Source organism: Ambystoma mexicanum, chromosome 4q (assembly GCF_040938575.1).
Source record: "Ambystoma mexicanum isolate Mex_15411 chromosome 4q, UKY_AmexF1_1, whole genome shotgun sequence".
NCBI classification, from domain to species: Eukaryota; Metazoa; Chordata; class Amphibia; order Caudata; family Ambystomatidae; genus Ambystoma; species Ambystoma mexicanum.
This window is the reverse complement of record NC_090928.1, coordinates 368,286,508-368,308,872: the sequence shown is the minus strand read 5'-3', so window position 1 is coordinate 368,308,872 and position 22,365 is coordinate 368,286,508. Positions and strand designations below refer to the sequence as shown.

Genomic DNA, 22,365 nt, shown 5'->3' with positions numbered 1-22,365 from the left:
GACTATTATAGAAGGGTTTAGCAGGATAGATGGCATTAATAAGATCCTGATCAGTTTTTTTTATGGAAACGTAAAAAACTCAGGATCCTTTTCAATAGGTAACACTTACCCTCATTAAAGGGTTGGGTGGGATTGCTGCATTTTAGACTATACTCCTAAACAGTTGTAATCAATCAAGGGTTTAGGCGACTTTCCAAGAATAGCTCAAACTTCTACCTGAGCTGGCTTGATTTGGAGCGAGCCATTCCATACATCAGATCTAAACTTCCCCCCTTCAGGGGTTTAACATGATCTCATACATTTGCAAAGGCCTGTGTATATGGGCATCTAATACAGGAGCCATAGGGGATATACCAAACTCATACCCTATTTGGCTGAATACCAAATTTAAAATTGATAGTAAAAATGTATATTGGCCTATTCGGATAGAACGGAGGATACTATATACAAATCAGGCGAGATCCACTGTCCATGCTGTGAAGGGCTTCTAACCTCCTGGGAGAATTAACATACTTTCTATTTACTCATTGAGTACTTTAACATATGAGGTGCATGACTAACAGCAATCAAAATCACCAAATATCCCTGAAATGTGTATTCGATATTTCCAAGGATTGAAAATGCATGGAATAAGAATTATGGATTTGAGATATCTGAATCATTATGGAGCGCTATATGGATGAAAATCCAGCACACTTTGTTGGCAGTCTCTACTACCGAGACATTATGTAGGTTATCCAATAGAACCCGTCCTATACCTTCCAGATTTGGGAAACGGAATCAAAACTTTGCATGAGCGCTATGTTGATCATGTAGAGCCGAACGACGAACTTTGAAACATAGCTGTTCACATGTCGTTTCAAAAATATGTTTTGGTCCAAGATATAGCCCCTGATTTTGTAGGTTTGTGAAATCTCTGTACCCTTTTCTATTCATGCACTTGTCTGTGGCAGTACTCATTTTGCTGGGAATGTTAAACAAGGAAAACATTTTAACGCTTTGGTAGCCATAACTTTTAAGGTTATTACGGCAAACTGGAAGGACTACTCCAAGATCTCTACGGGGTTATGGTGGAATCAGGTCACACATGTGCACTGAATGGAAGCTTACCCGTTTAAAAAACCCCTGTCTAGGATTGATCCCTGGCACCTGTTGGAAGAATTCCTATTGAATTCTGAAGGATGGAGAGGGAAAATGGATGATCGGTGAAGGCTGTTTTGACTGAAGTGAAGAAACAGCCATTGTTACAAAGTGCTCAGATAACAAGGTTATGCATTATGTTAAATGGTATAAATTGCTTTGTGGGAGAAGAGGTGGAGCACCATCTAGATGGCTTGTTCTATCTAGCATTACTGGGAGGAGAGCCTCAATGATATAGTTTACTGTCTCTACGTGAAGTTGCATCACTCTGGTAACTGACTTACATCCAGTTATTGTCTATTTTCTCTTCTTTCATTTTTCTTTTGTATTATTTTCTTCTCTTTCTATCCTAGGCTCCTTCTCTTTCACTTTTCTGGCTTTTGTCCCAATCTCCTCCCACTCTTCTTTTCTCCTCTTTCTTTATATAAAACATATGAGGTTATCTCCTGAAATAAATACTTGTTAGCAGCCGCGTCAGCAATTTTCAAGCTGGTTTGTGCATATATGCAAGTTATGAGGTAATCGGTATGGCCCTGCTCAATGTATCAAAATTATGTTTGTGTTCAGATTTGCAGAGTGTGGTTATGTGCTCCTTTTTATATTGCTCCTAAGTTTCAATTAATACTTTTAAAAAAAAACAAAAGTACCACACAGACAGATATTGGGTATTTGTTTTGTCAATGTGTTACAGCAGTGCTATTGTGGCCCCCTGTACATCCTTTCAGTCGTCTGTGAGATTAAAAGGAATTCTAAAAAATCTCGAAGAACATAAAATAATCTCCCTTGTGCAGGACTTCCCCATTTAGTCTACACCTACCCCTGTTCTCTGGCAGTGACTAAAAGCTCACCCTCCCCTGTATTTCCTCATTTAGAAGTTAGTGTGGTAGAAAATGTAGACATTGAATTACCTCACATTTTACTCCATTTTGATTGATCAATATTAAAACGGAAATTCAGTACAGGGTACAGTTCCACGCCTGCATATTTTCCCAGCTCATCGATAAGACCGCTTGTGCACACCTTGTGAAAGCATATCGCTCTCCTTTCATAATGTACTAACGTTTTTGCACTTGCTTATTCGAAAAATGCTTAATACGCTTAACATTATTTAATTAATATTAATTATTTATGGACATGTATCCATCCATACTTCATATCACAAACAATTTGTGCCACCTTTGCTGTGATTCCTAATCAAACAGTTGTACCCTGAAGAAATGTCTTGCTTACCATTTACCGCATAATTCTTCTTTTCTTCTATGTCTGTTGTCATCTCAAACATATCGCCATGAGCTCGAACCAATCGCCAAAGGTATTCAACATCATTTTCATACTGTTAAAAGAAAAAACCAGAACACTGCATAAAATAAAAAAAATAATATGTCTGACAAAAATCAATTCCATCATAACTGCAATTTATCGAGGTGTGGAATATCTGGTGAAATCATATGTTAGCAGGAGTTCCAGTGTGCTTGATCACATCAAGAGATCAATTAAACAACATAACTACTTATTGAACTGTTTCATGGATTTTGTGTAATTCTTTGCAAAACATCACCTCCAGTGGAACTTCCATTCTTCAGAAAAAGAGGCCAATTTAAGACTTCCTGCCATGCCCCCCTTTTCTATGCCACCATGACATGGAAAACCTATCACCAGCAGGGCTTTAATTCTGATGCCAGGAATAATGGCCAGGTTCAATATTCATGCCACGTTCAATTAAACCTAAAGAGTTATAGTTAAACTCTGCAGATAATCTTAAAAGGCCGCATTTGGCATGGTCGTTTGCAATTCATGAAATCTTAGTTTGTTTGAAACTTTAACATACCTGACATTTTTTGATTTGTAAGGAAAGCTTTGTGTGTCCCAGTTAAGTAGAGATGTAAAAGGGATGGTAGTCCGATGGTTCTGATGAGTTGTGACCAGACAGAAAGCAAGTGCGAATTTGCTAAGTACGAGCTTTAAAAGTAGACAGCAGACGGCTGTTATGAGGTCCAATTTCTGAAATCAGATTAATCAGGTAGAAGTCAAAACCAATTTCATAAATATTGGAAATGGAGCGTGTCAGTATCCCGATGCTGTTGAACATGGGTTACTTAACGAAAATTGGGTCAACTAACAAAAAGCTTGAGAAATCATATTCTACACTGTTCTGAGTGAACACAAAGTATTTACTGGTAACCCCACTTTGTAGCATAGAGGGGAATAGTGTTTTATGGGCTGGTTGCCTTTAAAGATTCCTACTGTGCAAGAGTGTGCAATATTTAAAAGCTTTAAAGGACACTTGTTCCATTCTGTGAAAAGGAATCTACCACAGAGAAAGTATCTAGATGTTATATGTATTCCTTTCTGGGTAATCATTCTCAAAAATAGCTACTTTGACATTGTCATACCAGTTGGCAAAAGTTAAGATGGCAATTTCTGGAGAGTTTTTTAAATTACAGTAGGTTTCCTTGACTTTTAGCGTGTTTACATAGAAACCATTGCCAGCATACCTTTAACTCACACACACTATGGAGACCAGAGGGAATATTTATACGGACCTCTTCAAACAGCCCTCGTTACCAAACAACTATCGTACATTAACTTTGTTTGAAGGGTCCCTTGCTTTTGCATCCCCATCCGTTGTCTTATGTTTATACCTTTTGTGATTCTACAAAACCCTCCTGACCACTTTATTACCAAAAAATAAACAATTTTATTTTTTCAATGTAAAATCATATATCATCACTTAATCATTTATTTGTGAGCTATATTTTCAACGAAACATTTTTTCTCTTTTTTTAGAAACGTTATTTTAAACAATGTTGTCACATAAACACTCTGATTGTACACCAATTCATTGTTCGCTATGTAGTCAAAACACAAATTCATTGGATCTACTAGCTGTTCTCTCTATAAACTTGGAGGTAACCGTGTAGTCTTAAAAACTTCACATATAACTGGTGACACTCAATCATTCATCCAAACACTCCACATTCATCTAACTCCCAACATGTTTCATTCCTCATACAATTATTCATCCAATTTATCTAGGAAATTCATCAGGGGGATATACATCCACAGTTGGTTATGGTAGGAAAACACAAATTTCACTTTTAATCGAAGCAGGTAAGTGCTCTTCTGTCCCACTTCCCTCCCATTTTACTTCTGGGCCAACAACTGATTGAGGTCTGCAAAATCAAGCAAAAAAACAAACGGTTCAATTAATTAACATGTCTTTTGTATGTTTACATTACTACATACTACTGTCTATCAGTCACAGAGAAGGGGAACAACTGATTGATTCCTCCTTCCATTCTTCTTGTCTTACATCTCCACCTCTTTGTTCACAACAGGTTTCACATTTGACGTGGATCAGATTGCGTAGCGTAATTTACTTTTCTCATACCCTCTAAACACTAGCATCATTAGGCTATTTTATACCCAGTTTGACGCTACCATGTGCATTCTTGGCTGCTTACCTAGTTGCCAATTGCTGTTCTTTTCTGGACTAATGCTATGCAGCGGTCTTGAATTGTTCTTGCCTGGGGCTTTCGTATGGACCAGTTTTCTTGCACACCGTTCTTTTTATTGCTCAAGAATCTAGGTGCATAGGTGACACAAAAAAACGTATATTTAGATATTGAGTCTATCCCTTTGCTAAGGTTTTCCTTTGCTAAGGATACAATCCCTCACTTTAATCGTTTTTGTTTTCATCTTCTCTCCTGTGTTTTTCGTACTGTTTAACACTTATGGGTAGCCGTCTAGTACTGGATTGTCTCAGGGTCAAGGCACAACCATTTGCCCTTCCCCCCATGCTCCAGGGCGACCCAATCTAAAGAAAAGTAAACAGACATACAAGGCAGGCTTAGCAATCGTCCATGCTTCGCTCGGGTCTTCTAGTCTCTTGCTACCTCTATTCACGCTCTAAATTTTTCCCGAAGCCATTTTCAAATGCTTACCTGAATGAGTCGATTCAATCTCTCTGGTTCTAGGGGGTGCAATCTTCTTTTCTAGTTACGATTGGCTCCGCTCGTACACAGGACCATGTTCCTTTGTGTGCTAGCTCGGAGACTCCTTCCTCGCCTGCTGGTCTATTCCAGATTCAGCTTCCTTCGGCATTCGCGTCTTACATAGCCAGTATTGTGTAACCTCATTCCTGCACGCGTCTGTAAGGTGCTTTTCTTAAATACACTGCACTTTGGCCGCGATCGTCCTGGTAACCAAATCTGGGTTCCCAGCATCGTTCTCCATGGCCCCACAGATGGATGCTGCTTTTACCCATTCTCTGTGTACAGGTGGGTGTGTTTTCTATCCAGTGCATTATCTCAACAGCCAGCCTGCAGCTAAAGCATGCCACTTGATGCACATAAAGCAAGCTGATTTATCAACTCTCATATGACTTCATATCAGTGGCAGTGTGGGGAATTCCACACAACTTTCTCAGGCTTATTCCCGGATATTTTTTACTCTCGACCTTCTCTACTCAGCTCTTTCATTCAGTCCCAACTCCATACTCTTCTCCTTTTTGAAGAGTTTCTTATCCAGATTTGTATCATTACTGGATTTCACCTGATATACTACAGACCATGTCAGTTCTTCAGCTTTATGAATGTGTTCAACAAAATGCCCTACCAATGAAGCTGCATGGATTCTGTTTTTGATGCAACCTTTGTGTTCTGTAATGCAAGTTTTTATCTTCCTTTCTGTTTTCCCTATATCTATTCTCTTACAGGGACACCAGATCCCATAGACTACTAATCTAGAGTTGCAATTTGTTAACGTTTCTTATTTCCATTTATACGTTAGTCCAAGATCAATTTCTGTGCACTTCTTTGTGTGTTGACAACAGGAGCAACTCCCACATGGGTAGTGTCCCTTTGGTGCTTGCATACCTTTAAACCTCACAAAAAGGAGAATTTAATAATGAAACATTTCATAGAGCAACAATCACCTTCAAAATCACGCATGTCAAACCCCTTCTAAAGAAACCATCCCTCGACCCTCTAAAACTAACCAACTACAGGCCCATTTCCAACACCAGATTCTTTGCAAAGCACATTGAGCACACTGCATACTCACAGCTCAACTGTTTTGTAGAAACCAACAACTTCCCAGACCGCACACAAGCATGATTCCATCCTTGTCACGGAACTGAAACCACACTGTTCTCTATCTGGGATGACCTCAAAGTCACTGCAGATTCTGAAGGATGCGCCGTACTTGTTCTTCTTGGCCCCTCAGCAGCCGTTCACCCTGTTAACCACACCATCTTCCTTGGCAGATTCCATTCCCTAGGAATCTGACTGGATCGTCTTTTTCCTCACAAACAGACCGCAAATCACCAACCTCCCCCCCTTTCATCTCCACTGCACGCCCAGTGAGCACTGGAGTACCGCAAAGTGCCTGCTTCTCACCCTTTCTCTTCAACCTTTACCTTACCCCTCTGGCCGGGCTCATCCGCTCTCCTAACCTCACCTGCTAGAACTATGCCGATGACTCGCAAATCATCTTGAGGATTACCAAATCGACCTCTGACCCTCACCCTGACCTAGCAGCATGCCTGACAGATATTGATTTCTGGACAACGACTAACCCTCTCCTTCTCAACCTGGGGGAAACGGAGATCATGGTGTATGGTAGAACAGCTCTCTATTCACACAACCCTCTCCATTGCCACCGTCCCTTGCCCCCGCCCCTATGTCCCCACCAAAAACCTTGGCTGTACAATGGACTCTGACCCAACTCTGTCACGCCACATTAACAATGTATCCAAATCCTACCGCTTCCACCATGGGCTTCTGAAACGCATCTTCCCTTACCTAACCTACTCAAATAGACTGGCAGCAATTATGTCCATTGTCATGTCCAGACTGGACTATGCGAACTCCCCATACTTGGGTGCACCAGCCTACCAACTAAACAAATTCCGAAGTGTGCAGAACTCCACAGCCAGATTCCTCCTTGCCCTCGGACAAAGGGATCTCATTACACCTGCACTCCGCCCACTACACTGGCTTCCGATTGAGCGACAGGTCACCTTCAAAATCCTGTGAATTACTCACCGAGCAATGCACAAAGCCAGCCCCAAGAAACGATTACGCTGTACCACCCAACCTGGACTCTAAGTTCAAGCACTGCCCTCCTCCTAGTGGTTCCTGCCTCTGAATCAGCCATGATCGGAGGGTCTGCCTACTCAACCCCGGCATTAATAATCTGGAACTCACTCCCCCCCGCCCATCTCAATCGACATATGCAAAGACTACATGGAATTCTGGAAAACACCCAAAAAGTGTCTATTCCCGAAATGGTGCCAAGGACCGAACTGGCCTTTGCCCCTCCACAAAACCATGCCTCCCAACCAAACCCTGCGGCTAAGAAATTGACTTAAATCCTCTGCTATGAAAAGGTAAGTATGCCCGGGACACAGAACCTGGTTGCCAGTAACGTGCGTTTAACGTTATGATCATGTTGACTCCTTACATGTTCGGCAATGAATGCCCAGTAGCACCTATACACTAACATGATGACTGTGTTTGCCCTTTTCTTTTTGTTGTTGTCTGGAAACGAATGGCCATGACTCCGAATCATAGGCCTAGTAGCACTTATGTTCCAACGCTAGGATTGGCCTGGCTCTTGGTCTTCTACTGGGTATGCACTAAGGTCTTATATCAGTTGAGGTCTCTGGCAAGTTCAGTTCATGTAAGGGAAAACAATGCACTGTCGCTCGCTCACAACTCAAACCATAAACTTCACCTGGAATACTCAACCATCCGCTGTAAATGAATACCCGGAAATGAAAAGCCTGGACCTAGTAGCACTTATGTTCTAACATTATGAATGGAGTAGCTTTTTTTTCGTTTCACTGGCAATGCACCATGCTCTTAAATCAGGCGAGGACTCTGCTGAGGCCAGCTCTTGTAAGTAAAGAGGATGAGCATTAGTTTACAACTCAAACTACTCTACACCTGGAATACTCAGTGTTCCACTGCACCTAACAATGTCAGACAGTCACAGCAGTAATAGAACAGCCTGGTTTTGGCACTGCACCCTTTGGGTTCATAGAGTCCCCAACCACGCAGTTAAGAAGTACTCGTAACTCCACAGAACTGGATGTAACTGCTTATCAAGAAGGTGTTAACCAACAAGCAATTGCAAGCTCAGGTAGACACGGTGATGGTGGACTGTAGATCTGCAATCGCTTGGCCCAGTAATGCACCAGAACTGTTACCACTAAAATTGCCAGTACCCACCGCAGCCCCTGCAATGCCTAGTCCTAAACACCCAATATTTCAAAGCATGGGGAAGCCAAAAGCCTGGTGCAGCAGGTGGGAAACGGCCAAACTCAACATTGATTATATTGTTAAGCTAGAGGGGAGGTACAATCTTGCTTGGTGAAACAGAATTGAGTCCACATTAGGCCGAGAGGTTCCTGGAGAACTAAAGCACCAAACCTCTATAAAAAGGGGACAATTAATTTTGCAGACACAGGAAAGTAATCAGGAACAGGGGACCTCATCGAACTGCACGGATACTTGCACATACCTACCAATATGCTGACGCTCACCTCTGCATTAGAATGCGGCTTTCTCCTACAGTTAAATGGGCCTGGCTGCACACATAATTATACACTACTATGCACACCTCAACTATCTTTAAAATGCAGCTATCCCCGATGATAAAATCGGCCTAGCTGCACATAATCTCATATACAAGCACCACCTCTGCTAGTACGCAGCCACCCATAAGACAATTTGGCTTAACTGCACACATACTCATACTACTGGTCTCACACACCCTTCACACTATTCCTATAGTTAGAATGCAGCTACCCACCAGGAAAATTCAGCCTAGCTGCATGCATGCATTACTTACTACCCTACTTTCTCTACTGAACTGGACTACGGTCCCCAAGGGTGTTCAACCCACAGCGCATTAAGATCATAGCAATGGTGAAAGAAATGTGCTATACAAATGTCCAATAACATAACATATCTGTTAAATGCAGAGATGTATAGATTTGGCCAATTTGAAATATATGATGCAACGAAGTGTGGCACAATTACTACTGCTCTGCAGGAGTACATGGACAAGTATAGGGATGTGTCTTGAAAATAACTCCTATTCAGCCTCACACTACCACTAACCAGCAGTGACCACAATCAAAGGTGAAAAAGCACAGTCCGACAGCTACATCTCCTTCACCTCTTTAAAACCGCATGTGCCGAGGACAAGCTATACCCTACAGGAAGGATGTCATGGGGCACAGAAGCAGACCAAACAGCAATAGTACTGTTTTGCAAAAATAAAAGAATGTCCAACCAAGGTTCGACACAAATAAGACATGTTTATTAAACTAATGATACACTAATGATACACAGAGCTGATACAAACATTAAGAACCCACCCGTGTAAAGGAAAATACACAGAATTAGGACTTTGAAATAAAGTGGCGCTCTGTTTTTAAGGACTGGTCAACAGTTTCTGAAGCAAATCTTCAGTTAAAGGTATTATCTTAAAAATGGGACACGACAGGCAGCGATGGTTGCAGAAGCATCATGAGCTACGGATATAGAGAAGAAAACACTTGCCTTCAGTGGAGGGCAGGCCGAACTGCCACCACAAAGTGTTGAGTTACTACAGCGGCAACAGCCTGGGACCCGAAGAAGCTGATAACAAGGCAGGTGGCGTGGCGTTGGGGATGCTAGAACACGCATCAGTTCTTGGATGTGGAGAAAGCAGAACTTCTGTGTCAGTGTTGTGCGAAACTCAGAAGTGCATGAGGTGGTTTAGTGTTGAGGTTAACAATTACTTTAGCGGTTGCCTAGCCGATGCTTTGACTGTATTGAAGTTGCCCAAATCAGTATCCAAGTGGGTCAGAGTTGGAGGTCACTGCCGTGGTTCTTACGTTTCTGGGTGACCCTATTCAGTGCCTTTTGGACTTGCCAGCAAGGAAGGTCTTGCAGAGCACTTGCAGGGTTCTGTCACCTCCAGTAAGCAGGTTTCTGGGTACCAGTGGGTTTAGCTGCAGTAAGCGTTTTCCAGCCAGCAGACCACCCCAGATGTTCCTCTGGGCTGGTTAAGGAAAAAGGCTTGCCCTTTTCTTGGCGATCTCTATCTTCACCTATATGGCAGAGAATGTTGGAAAAGACTATACTCCCAACACAGTTCGAGATTAAGTCCCCCCTATTGTCGAAAGGCGAATATACTGGGGCTGGGGGTCTCATCCCTTAAATAGGCAATCTTCTAAAGTGGATTGTCTCCCTTCTAGTCTTCTATAAAGGGTCCAATGATGGCTGCTTTTCAGCATCTTCTGCATGATGATGTCATACCTAGAGTGCTTTGTCCGAAGGAAGTGGAGCTGAGATACAGAAGATTTGACAGCCCTCGGAATTCTGAAGGCGGTTGAATCATTATCTTACTGGAAAGTCCTCTCCTGAGCTACTCTATTCCAACCCCTTCCCCCTGTCTACCTACATCCAAGAGTATCTTCTAATTACACTGAGGACATTTCCAAATGATTCTTTATTCAATCAAATAAGAACATCCCTATCTATCCCCATCGCCATCGCTAAGGGGATTGTCCCCGTCTAAGAAACTAGAGGTGCTCATCAGTCATCCTAAAACCAAAAATATGTCCCTGTCCAAAACCTATTTCTATCTGGCCTTACCACTATAGAAAAAGAACCAGAGCACTCTGCTAGCGGTTAAGACTTCCCTTGGCCGAACTCGGTGGGCTTCTTCTCAGGGTGGTGTTCTTAGTTCTAATGAAAAAAATGTTTTATTTAAAAGCAATAAAGAAAGTTCCTTAATCCTCATCAAACACTCAGGAGATGTTGTAATTTGTGTTATACATTTAAAGACCTAACATCTTTACACATAGAGATTCTTCTTGTATCCTTTCCCCAATTCCGTGTATGCTTTTCTTGTGGTTTCTCCTGTAATAAGTTAAATCCTCCAGATTCTATTCTGTTAATTTCCCAGTGTCTCTTATAGTGCACTCCAGGCCTTCATGATTCCTTATACTTGACAACACTCGTGGCTCTTGCCAATGTTCACACTTCGGGTTTCTCGGGCGCCTGTAACCAACATTCACAATGACTTCACTTGCTTCCAGTTGCCTCCACCTTTCCTGGACCACCCCGCTACCTACTTCTGTGTTGGGCTGGTTCCCAGGGTTTGACACTTCGTCGGGGCATCTCCCCTGGTCTCGCTCTCCGGTTTTGCATCATCTCTGTTTCTCAACCTGCCCACCTCGGCATTCTCTGGGTACACAGGCGGAGTGGAGGTCTTGTGCCTCCCGAAGCACTCTGTATCAGCGTTCGTTCATGGGCTCTAAGGCCACCACTGGAACCCTGTGGTCATACCACCAAGCGGGACAGTCTTCCTGACTGTGTCCCTGCAGCAGTTGTTCCACTGCTCCCTTTGCTGGCCTTCAAGCATTTATCTCTGCTCCTTTGTTTCTCTTGCGCTACCGCTGGCTCTGTGGCCTAGCAGCGCTCTGCCCCTCCAGGACATTCCTACATCAGAGGCTCTCCTCTGCGTAAGGTTCTCTTTGCTACCCGCTGGGTTCTTCGTCTCCAAGTTTGCTGCTGACTCTAAAAGCGGTGTTTAGTTTCTCTTCATTGGTTATGCGAAATCCAGCATTGCCCAAGGCCAAGGAGATGGGATGTCTATTACTGGTTGTTGAAGTCAATACAGCAGTAAGTTCAGGCATATTCATTCCCATATAAGTAAATAGTGTTTCTCTCATAGGGAGTTCCTCGTGGGAATGGGAGTCCTTGTCTCCAAGAGGGGAGTCACTCCCAGTAAGGTCTCACTTGCCCAGACCCCTAGAGAAAGTCTTGCTTAGCAGGCTCACCAAGAGGGTGGCTCTGCCATGGGGAGAAGGGACGAATACCCTGGAATCATCACACTGCCCTTTGAAGCACTCAAACTTTCTTTGCCCCCATGGGGGCAGTTACAGGTTTCCTGGGCAGTAACAACCCTTTGAGGGAAAACAAAGACTTTTCCTTTGGCAAAGCCCAAATTGACTTTTTTCTGTGTGTAAATGTATTTTGGTTAATGTAAGCTTCTAAACTAAGCAGGCACCACTGATCTAATGCCCTTTATTGTAGAGTCCCACCCCACAATTCTGGGCAAGAACGAGTGGTTTGATAAAAGCTCAAATGTATTTAAATAAACAAATTAAACTTGGTCTCCAAGCAATAATATACACAACATGACAAACTCCTAGGCAGCATGTCTGCAAATAAACTAACCTGCCTGCTTGAACTTCACTATTTCTCATACACAAACATCCATTTACATTATCAAATCTCTTCATGTTTCATTCTGAACAATAGGCATTCTTGTCTTTATTCTGCTGCATATGGGCCAGTGTGTTCATATTCGGTACATCCAAAAACATTTCCAAATTACACAAAGTTACATTTACAAATAATACAAAGAACTTGGCTTCTCCCAATAAAGCGAGAAATGTATGGAATCAAAATGTGTTCCCCCTAGTGTAAATACAGGATTGTGGGTTTCCAGATTGTGCATGAAACAGATCAGAGGCCATCAAGCATTGCATGTAAATATTGCAGGTAATGGTCAGGGAATCTATGTTATCAACTTTGAATGTACAGGCTATTCCGACTGACCCACCAACCTGGGAGAAGATTTGATCATTTGATCAAAACAGGTATTAGGGGTGCTCACCTCTCACCTCACTAAACAAAGAGGCCCTGTGCAATGTCAACAATGAGGGGTACATGGGATTTACATTTGCATCATTTTTATGGGCGTCAAAATGACACAATTAAACTTGCTCTAATTTCCGATTTATTATTCCTAAGTAGCTATGGCCTTCACAGAACACACATTATCAAGCAGCCTTTCATTAGGCTATGGCACACACGTCTTCATGTCACAGCTTAATGGTAACTATTTCTGTGAAAACACTTTCAGTTCAATTGAATTACATTATAATTTACAAAGACTTGTGCTCAGACTGCATAAAATGCCATCTGTCTCACTATGCATACAGTTCAAAAATGTATTTTGGGTTGTATGAAAATGACATCTCACTTGATTTTAAATGCAGTGAGAACGTACTCTGCATTTCCCATTTAGTCAATGTTTTTTGGTATCACCTTTCCAAATGACCCTTCTTTCTGGAACGTAACAAAGAACATAAATGGTGACTTGAAAGCAAATAACTCCTTTGGGGAATTCTCATTCTCACCTTCAATTGGTCTTTAAATGGCGAAGAGCCAGTAGAAACCCTCAATGTTCAGAGGAAATTCTCAGTCAGCAGGCCCCTAGTGGTGACTTCCTCCCTTTTCAGGAAAAAGCAGTTCTGCCTCAAGTTAGGTTGGTTCACAATGCCTCATTGACAAGGCCTAGTCACCTGGGGATAATATCCATATTCAGCCCTCATCCAGGGACAAGTTGTGTTCTTTCTTGCAGTTTTTTCCAAGAGTAAAAATCCTATTAATTTGTGCCCCCACTTTCACAGAGTAAAATATTCCAATGCTTATGTCACACAATGTGATTGGCCCGATATTTCCGTTGGCCAGCCTTATAGTCAGACACTCTAATAGAATACACACCCAATCTTCACTGGATGATTATAATTGCTAGATTTATGACCAAAAAGGGTGGGGGCCCAATCTGCTACTAATACTATTGACTGCAACATTGTTTCTGTTCCAGAAGCTATTGTAGCAACCGGCTATATTAATGAGATATGGATTGCTGTACTCTGCTCTCTTCACAGAAGCATGTCTTGCTGTGCACCATGAATGTAGGGCGCATAGATAATAGAGCGGAGCCAGTCGCTGAGGGAGTCGCAGTCCTTGCAGTCTACCCTCCATTCTGGTCCTGTTTCCAGTCTTTCTACACCCTTTACTGAAGGGGGAAGTTCTACAAAACCACCCTCCAGCCGCGGAGCGGCCGCGGAGCCAGTCGCTGAGGGAGTCGCAGTCCTTGCAGTCCCGGCAAGTCCCGGCGAATCCCGCAGGGAAAGGATGGATCCTGCTACACAGCAGCTAGCCAACCCTCGACAGATCCACTCTAGGGCGGGAGAGGGGATGAAGAGACTCTTACGAAGCTCTAAACCATCAAACATCATAAAAGGCGAACTCAGCCCAGTGCCTGGGGGGCCAAGCACCCAATCCCCCCACATTTTTCCAAGACCGCTTGCCCAAAACAGGGCCTACCCCTCGGGCGGGACTACAGTTTGGAACTCTACTTCTGAGCCCGCTCCCCCTCTTCGAGCAGCGGAACTCTTAGAGGGGGGCTTCGGAAAGATGCTCCAAAGCGTAACTGATTCCGCCGGTCCACAACCAATCATCTCCACAGCCCTAAAGGGCCATGACAGCACTGAATTCTCAGGGAGCAACCCGAATTCCGTGCACCTTCGCGCCCAAATCAGGGCGGCTTACCACAGACCCAATGAAGACTGCATGCCTCTTCCATCGGGCTCGCCCGAGCAGCAGAATCCGCGGAATCCGCCAGCTCTCCCTGCGACCGTCGCCCGCCCCCCACTGCCGGCCGAAGGGCGGACGGGGGAGGCGGAAGACGAAGAAGGGGAGAGCGGCGTATGTAGTCGCGGGAGTCAAAAACAGGGCGGCCCCCCGGCTCACAGAATCTCGCCCACAGTGTTAGACATGGCGGCTCCTACCTGCTTTCCGGGAATCCCTTTCGTGGGTCTGCCAGCAGGGGCTAAGGGGCCCGGGGCCGAGGAACGGTCTGAGCGCCGTGTTAGTTTAGCGGTATGCGAGGAGGAGCGCCCGCTCCAACGACCGCCCCCGGCGGAGAGCGGACTAGAGCGGGTAACCGAGGGAACGTTCCGGGATCCACTCGGCGAGCCTCCCCCAGTGGTGAGACTCAGAACTACATCAACAAACCACAGCCTCAGAGAGCCCTGGGAAGCAAACAGCTCGCCCCCTTCAATATCGGCCGAGGAATGGGCAGACACGCAGACACACAACAGCCCCGTTCTACCCACAACACCCTCTGTAAGAGTGACCATACCTCTCAAACAGAAAGATGGCCCGTTGCGCACAAACAAAATCCCCAAAAAAAAACAAAAAAAAAGAAGTGTAACATCAAAAAACAAAGAAACATCCCCAAGTGCGCAACTGCATGAGCTAAACATGAAAAGTTCACAACAACAACAAAAACAAAATTCCATCATCATCAACAAAGCAAGAAAGAGGGGACTAGTAAAAACTACGACGTGCAAAAACAACCTGGGCATGGCGGTAAAAGTCTTCTTCAACCGCCTGGGCAAAAGAAAACTCGTCATCGACGACGAAATCTCTGACGCAGACATCCTAGAAGTACTCACTGACCTAGCTCCAACACCCAAGACGAGAAAAATAGAAGAAGACTTGGCAAGTGGGAAACCTGCAGGGTGAGAAAACCCTCCTGCCTTCCTACACCTCGAGAACCGGGAACCGATTCCGATATCCACCAACCACGAAACTTGGCTGGGGACTATCCCTAAGGGACCCACGGCAGTAAGTGCAGCAGGCAGCGAAATAGAGGGGCTGCATCGGAACGACACCCTCGTCACCATAACTCCTCGAAAAATGAAGAAGGCTCTGCCGATTGGCAGTCATGACAATACAAGTGACACACCAGCAGACGCCTTGGGAACAGAACTACTGAGTGACAAAATCACCCGGACATCAAACCTATCGAAAACAATACAAAGCCCGGAAATCTATGAGCAGACAATCCCTGGAATTATGAGCCCAACTGTCAAACTCACTACGACCTCAAAAGGGTCAGAACCAGAGAACAGCAACAAATCTGGAACTGAGCCACAGAAGGCAGCAACGCCCCCAAATCCGGTGGCCGCTCGGACGCAGACTAAGGGAGCAAACTCCTATACACAGACTTCACCCAATGATAAACAAAAGAAGGCCGTTCACCAGAATTTGTCAAATCCCCGCTCACACAAGGCACATAACCTGCCTCAACAATTAACATTGGACGAGACCCTCGTAACCCCAAACAAAGTCAGAAGGAGCAGTGAGGCTTCTGCCCCTAGTAAAAACGAGACTCCTGGGAAAAAACACGACACTCTGGCTTTTATGTCAGCAATAACAATAGCGCTCGCCCCCTTTTGCAAACTCTATGAAGCACTGAGTGACTCGCTGAAAGATCAGACTACGCTTTTAGCAATGACACACACTAAGCTGCTATTCCTTGAAGGATACATTACAGCACGGGGAACACGTCCACTCGAAAAGCCAAAGGGCTTAACAGATAGCTTCCCAGCATCAAGGGGACAGGAAATGGAGGGACAAATCCTAGAACCTGCAGCGCTTACCTCAAGAAGAAACAAAGCTACCCAAAATGATCCCTGCTGCCATCCGATGTCTACGGGAGAAAATTTGTCTTCTTCCTTAAACCGAACCCGGGAGGGCCACTTTGCGCTCTTCTCCGCTTTTCCCCCTAAACCAAAACCTTGCCCGTTTCGGTCATCGGCATTAAAAGCCCCCAAAGGGTCAGCAGAAGGCACTAACATCCCAAGGGACCCAAAGCCGGCTACTCCACTAAAGTCAATGTCTGCAAAAACAACAACCCTTAGAGCGGACCAAGAAGAAATAGTCCTAACACTCGGAGCCCCGCCGAGACCAACTCGAGAAAAGAGACGGAAAAACCGAGAGGAGAGCGCTCTGCAACAAACTCCAGACATTGGAACAAGTCTCAAATCTTCACTGGCCAATGAAAAAACATATGACACTCAGCCACTACCAATTTCACCGAAATCAGTGGACGACTTTCTAAGGGACAAGACCGCTATGAATATTTCTCAGCATCTAGACACACCGGACGTAAGCAATCAAATCGACTTAACTTCAGACAAAAGAAACTCGCCCCCAAACCGACTGGCAGGGGAAAGAGGGCAATTAACACCCAGGCACCATCTGCCCTTGAGCAAAGCACCGATAACAGTTAGAAGGACCTCGGGAGGATCAAAGGAATTGAGTCATTGGAAACAATCATTAGGAAAAAAAGAAGTTTTCCCCGAGGAGGAAACAAAAATAACTCGAGGAGTGGGAAATAGCCCAAGGTCACGTGAACGACCAGGAGACCAGAGAAGGCTGACAGAATTCAACTCACTCAAAAGACAGAAAAAATACAGACAAGAGTCAAAAGCAACAATCTGTAAACTGGAACAAAAATCCAGGAACACAGAGCACATAACTTTGAACAGAAACACGATACTCAGAATCTTCGGTAAAACAACTACGCTAAAGAATCTGAGGTCAGAAGACCTGGCACTGGTTGAACCGTATCACAAAAAATCAACAGCAAAAGCTTACTTGCATCTAAAAGCGTCATTTGTGATTAAAGACCTTGAGGACACCCGGAGAGAACTACATAAATCTGGAATCAGGATACTAAATTGGTCGGAGACCAACAGTGTAGCATGAAGGGAGAGAGAAATGATTAGAAACCCGCACTCGAAACCCCAAGATCCCTCAGAACCGAAGAGACGGGACTACGAGGCCCTGTCTCGCACCCCGCGTTGGAGAAAACAGAAGCGAGCGTCTCCGCTAAATCGACATCAAACTTCAAACTACGAAAGAAACAACTTTGAAAACCTAAGGGATCACGTACTGCACGAAACACCCAGGCAAAATTCGAGGAGAGAACGAGACTGTGAACCCACCACCCATGCGGAGGGAAGAGAAAACGAAACAAGAGAGGGAAAAGAAAAGATGAAGGAGCAAAAGTGGCATATAACCTCCCCTACTTTTCCCCGCGACCCGAATGCGTCAGGGAAATTGACGACTCAGAAATCCATCCAACAAAGAACCAGCGCGCCTCTTGGATCCCAGGATAGCCAAAGTATAAGGAACCAGCTGTGGTCCTGGCTACCGAAAGCCCTTCTCAAACCACCACAAAAATAGCAACCAGCAGGGCCTAAACAGCTGCCCCGAGACAACATGGACAAAACAAACAAAACCACCCTAAAACTGGGTTCATGGAATACGTGTGGATTCAAACACTTAACACAAAAAGGAGGAATCAACTTAGGGCAGTTTGACATCTTGGCCCTACAAGAAACCTGGCTTACGGAGGTTCCGTCTCTGGACGGTTTTGAAATTGTTCTCTCCCCGGCAGTGAAAAGTCGCTTGGGCAGGCCATCGTCTGGAATTCTATTAGCGGTTCGTGCAGGGAGAGGAATCAGCATTACGAATGTTCTGGAATCATCCAAACACCATTTGGTAGCGTCCTTGGAATGGGCCAACCCCCGTGCGTCAAGAAAACAAGCAAAAGAAGACCCCCAGAAGGCCAAGCTTGCAGTGATTGTTGTATACTGGAATTCCCTAGTAATCTCTGACGTAAAGTTCCTCAAACTGATCGAAAAATCTATAGATACCATATTTGTGGAGGAAAACATAGTTCACATAATAATCTGTGGAGACTTAAACGCCAACTGTCAGAACCGAAGGGAATGGACGAGAGAGTCAATAAGGAAGAGCACAAAGGAAGAAAGAGGAGCCCAATGGAATGATCTTATGGCTTCAAGAGGGTTCACCAATATGGCTAAGGACTTTCCTGCTATAAACAGACCTCAGACGTGGCAAAGAATGAAAAAGTCTGCGACAATAGACTACATCTTCACATCGGCAGAAATGCAGAAAGTGATGTCCTCATTCGAGGTGATTAAAACAGAAGCAAGCGACCATACCTTACTACAAGCAACGTGAAACTCCAGCTGTAAAAACAAAATTCGGATGAGGCATATGGTCGAAAGTAACAATCAAGGAACTCGCCTAAGGCTAACAGAAGAAAGAATTGACCAACTAACTTCGAAATACACTATCTGCAATTCAACAATAGATTACCAACCCCTGCTAAACCCTTTTAAAATCATCTTGAACAAGAAACGGGGGACGGATTCGGCCAAATCGCACCAATTTGATAAACAGGTGGTGGCTAGAAGGGCTATAATACGAAAGTTAAAAAGGTGGACGAAAAGCAACAACTCGAAAGCGCTGCAAGAAGAACTGAAAGCGGAAACGAAAAAATACAAAGCCTGGATAAAAAACCATCGAATAAATCTGTACTAAAAGGACTCTGAAACAATGCTGAAAAAAGGGGCGGGAAAAGATGCCAGAGATTTTTGGAAACTGCTGAACCAAGTGTGCACGACAAACTCAAATACCCCTTGTAACGCAGTAAGCGAAGTAAACTGGATAACGCACTTCACTGACCTGTTTCAAGCACCATCAAAAGCGAACCCTACAAACCACGAGGAAACCGAAACAGAGTGGATAGATGTGTCCGATAAAGAAGATATCCACGACTTGTTGAGAAAACTAAAAGCTTCCAGAGCACCCCGTCCAGACGGGATCACAAACACCGATCTGAAAACATACTCCGAAAACTGGGTGCCTTTTATAAGCCAGGTGCTCAGTAAATGTTCAAACACCAGATCCATCCCGAGGTCCTGGACCTCAGCTATAGTGGTTCCCATCTACAAAAAAGGCGCAAAGTCGGATCCACATAACTACAGGCCAATTGCCTTGTTGGACACAATTGGAAAAATACACGGCTCCCTGCTCCTAAAAAGTTTTCAAAAATGGGCAAAGAGCGCCCCCTGCGCTGATCCATTTCAAGCAGGATTAAAAAAAAACCTAACGGCCACAGTAAACATCATGCTCCTCAGCATAACCAAAAGTAAGACTCTGCAAGGATCCTCGAGAACTTTTCTCGCTTTCATAGACCTATCGCAAGCATTTGATATGGTGGACAGAGAAATGCTATGGGAGAAGTTAAAAACATGGGACTGTCCACCGAACATCCTTGCTCCAATAATAGCTCTCCACAAAGGAACAACCATGAGGGTCAAACTAGACCAACAGGGCCTACTCTCGGAAGAGATCCCGACCAACCGAGGAGTGAAACAGGGGTGCCCGTTGGCCCCCAAACTATTTATAGCTTTCCTGGGCGACATAAAAGAAGCAAGTAAGAAGACTAGATCGTTTCCTCCGAAAATTAGCAACACACCAGTCTCGCGATTGCTATACGCCGATGACATCACCCTGCTGGACAGAACAGAAATTGGTCTTCAGAGACAAATGAATGATCTAGCAGAGTTTATCAACCAGGCCAACTTAATCATAAGCAAAGCAAAAACAAAAGTGCTCATACTGGGAAAAAAAACCAAAAGATCGAAAGAATTCAACTGGAATCTTGAAAAAGTCAATGTGGAAACAGTACAAAACTTCAGATATCTGGGTGTAATAATAGACAGCACTCCCACAGAATAAGCGATGCAAAAAGAACTCTGGAAGAAAGCGCGATCCCTGACCTCCCAAGCCAGATTGCTGGATAAGAAATTTGGTCGCTTCTCCCTGATTCCGACAATAACATTCTACAAAGCCAAAGTTGTCCCGGCCCTGACATACGGAGCAGCCGCGATGCCATCGGTCCCAAACACAATATGGAAAAAACTCGAGGGTCACTTTTGGAAATCAGTACTAAACCTACCAAAATCAACCCAGATGGAGGCAATAAGACGAGAACTTGGCCTCGTTTCACTAAGCACGATAGTTGAATTGGCAAGCGTATCCTTGTTCAGAAAAACAATCCTTTCCGACACGCCACCTCTTTATAAACTAATAGACTTAGATTAAGACAGGCGCTTGCAGTATGATTTTGAATTGGGCTGAACAAATAAAATCAAAGCTGACCCAAATTGCGTGTACAAATGAAGACCTTATGATGAATCCAAACAAGATAAAAAAAAACTGGAAGAGGCTGACTGGATCAACACCGAGGAGAAAGCCAAAAGAAACAAGACCCTGACCACCTTCCCTCAAGAACCAAAGAAGCTAAATGAGACAACCCAGTTACTCAGAAGATTTCCAAATAAATCAATGCGGCATTTTCTTCTAAGAGCTCGCTTACACCTGCTACACACAAACGAGATTCTGTTTGCAAGAGGTTATTCGACCTCAAAAAGCTGCCGTCTATGTAAAGCTGACTCAGAAACAGTAAGGCATTTGTTACTGGTGTGTCCAGTGATGCACCAGTTTCGTCTACTATACCTTCACCCGCTCCTCGAACTATACACTGAAAGCGAAGAGGAAACATGGTGGAACCGTCTAATCAGCGGACAAAAAACAAACTGGTCGATTGCAGCAGCAAAAATTCTACAGAATGCCCTACTGCAGTGTACACAGAGTACGCCACCGAACGCAACCATCTAAGCAGAGGAAACTGAGATCTTTTGTTAAATCCAGATTCGGGATAAATAAAAATAAAAAAAAATGTAGGGCGCATTCATTCATAATTGTATGAGTATACATTATTTTATTTCTTGGCAATAATCCTCATGATTCTAGCAGGACTCTCAGCAATGAATGATTTGAGTCCTATTACAGGTCCCTTTGTTCTTATTCCATTAAGAGAACTGCATGGTCTACCTAAGAGAAGGCATGGTCGAAAGGAGAACAAGCACAATAATATATTATTTGAAGTCTAACCAGATCACTGACTCTCTGGTCACTTCAGATTTTAATCCCTGTGAACACCATACATTTAATTTCTATTGGTATTTTAGGGTGTATTTATAAAGAGATCTTGTCCTTAAATGGGCCTGCAATGGTGAGGGGTGATCATTGCCTTGAAATGCACGTTCACAAGGCTTATTGTCCTGGATACTTAATGCTTTTTCATTATTAAAGGCTAACACAAGTTATACATTCCAGATCGTCAATGCTAATTTCGAAGGAGTCTTCACCTCCCCCACAAGGGGACCTGTATGTAGGGTTAAAATGAGGAATCCAGCATTGCCCAAGGCCAACTGATCTTCTTATGTTTTTGTTTTCCTGAAACTAATGACAAAATGTAAAACATTCCTAGCAAAAAATATTTCAATGGCTTCATTCATTTTGTGCTCAACATAACATATATAGGATCTGACTGCAACTTACACACCGTCAATAAAATGAAAAGGGTAATGCAGTTACATAAGAGATATTTTTAATAGAATAATGGCTCATTCTGGCTTCTTTTTTCATGCACAACAGGGAAACTTCACTCCTATGCTCCATTGCAGCAGGCACAGCTCTCCTTGAAAAAAAGAGAGCATATTGTGACGATTCGCAAGGTATTGTCACTTCTCCCCAGGGAAGAGCCCTTTCACATGAGGCTAAGGAGGTGCGACCGCTACATATGGTCCATACGGGTGGTCTAATGCGGGAGGACATCATGGAGAAA

General features: G+C 43.9%; 1 protein-coding gene across 3 annotated transcripts in view; it reads right to left on the bottom strand.

The window, feature by feature from the left end:
• The window catches only part of RMDN2 (regulator of microtubule dynamics 2), a 1,053,472-nt gene that overhangs the window by 604,191 nt on the left and 426,916 nt on the right, over positions 1–22,365 (bottom strand). For all 3 annotated transcript variants that reach the window (XM_069607937.1, XM_069607939.1, XM_069607938.1), the window contains exon 5: positions 2,371–2,473. In XM_069607937.1, the coding sequence (XP_069464038.1) occupies positions 2,371–2,473 (103 nt within the window). The remainder of the gene's footprint in view (positions 1–2,370; positions 2,474–22,365) is intronic.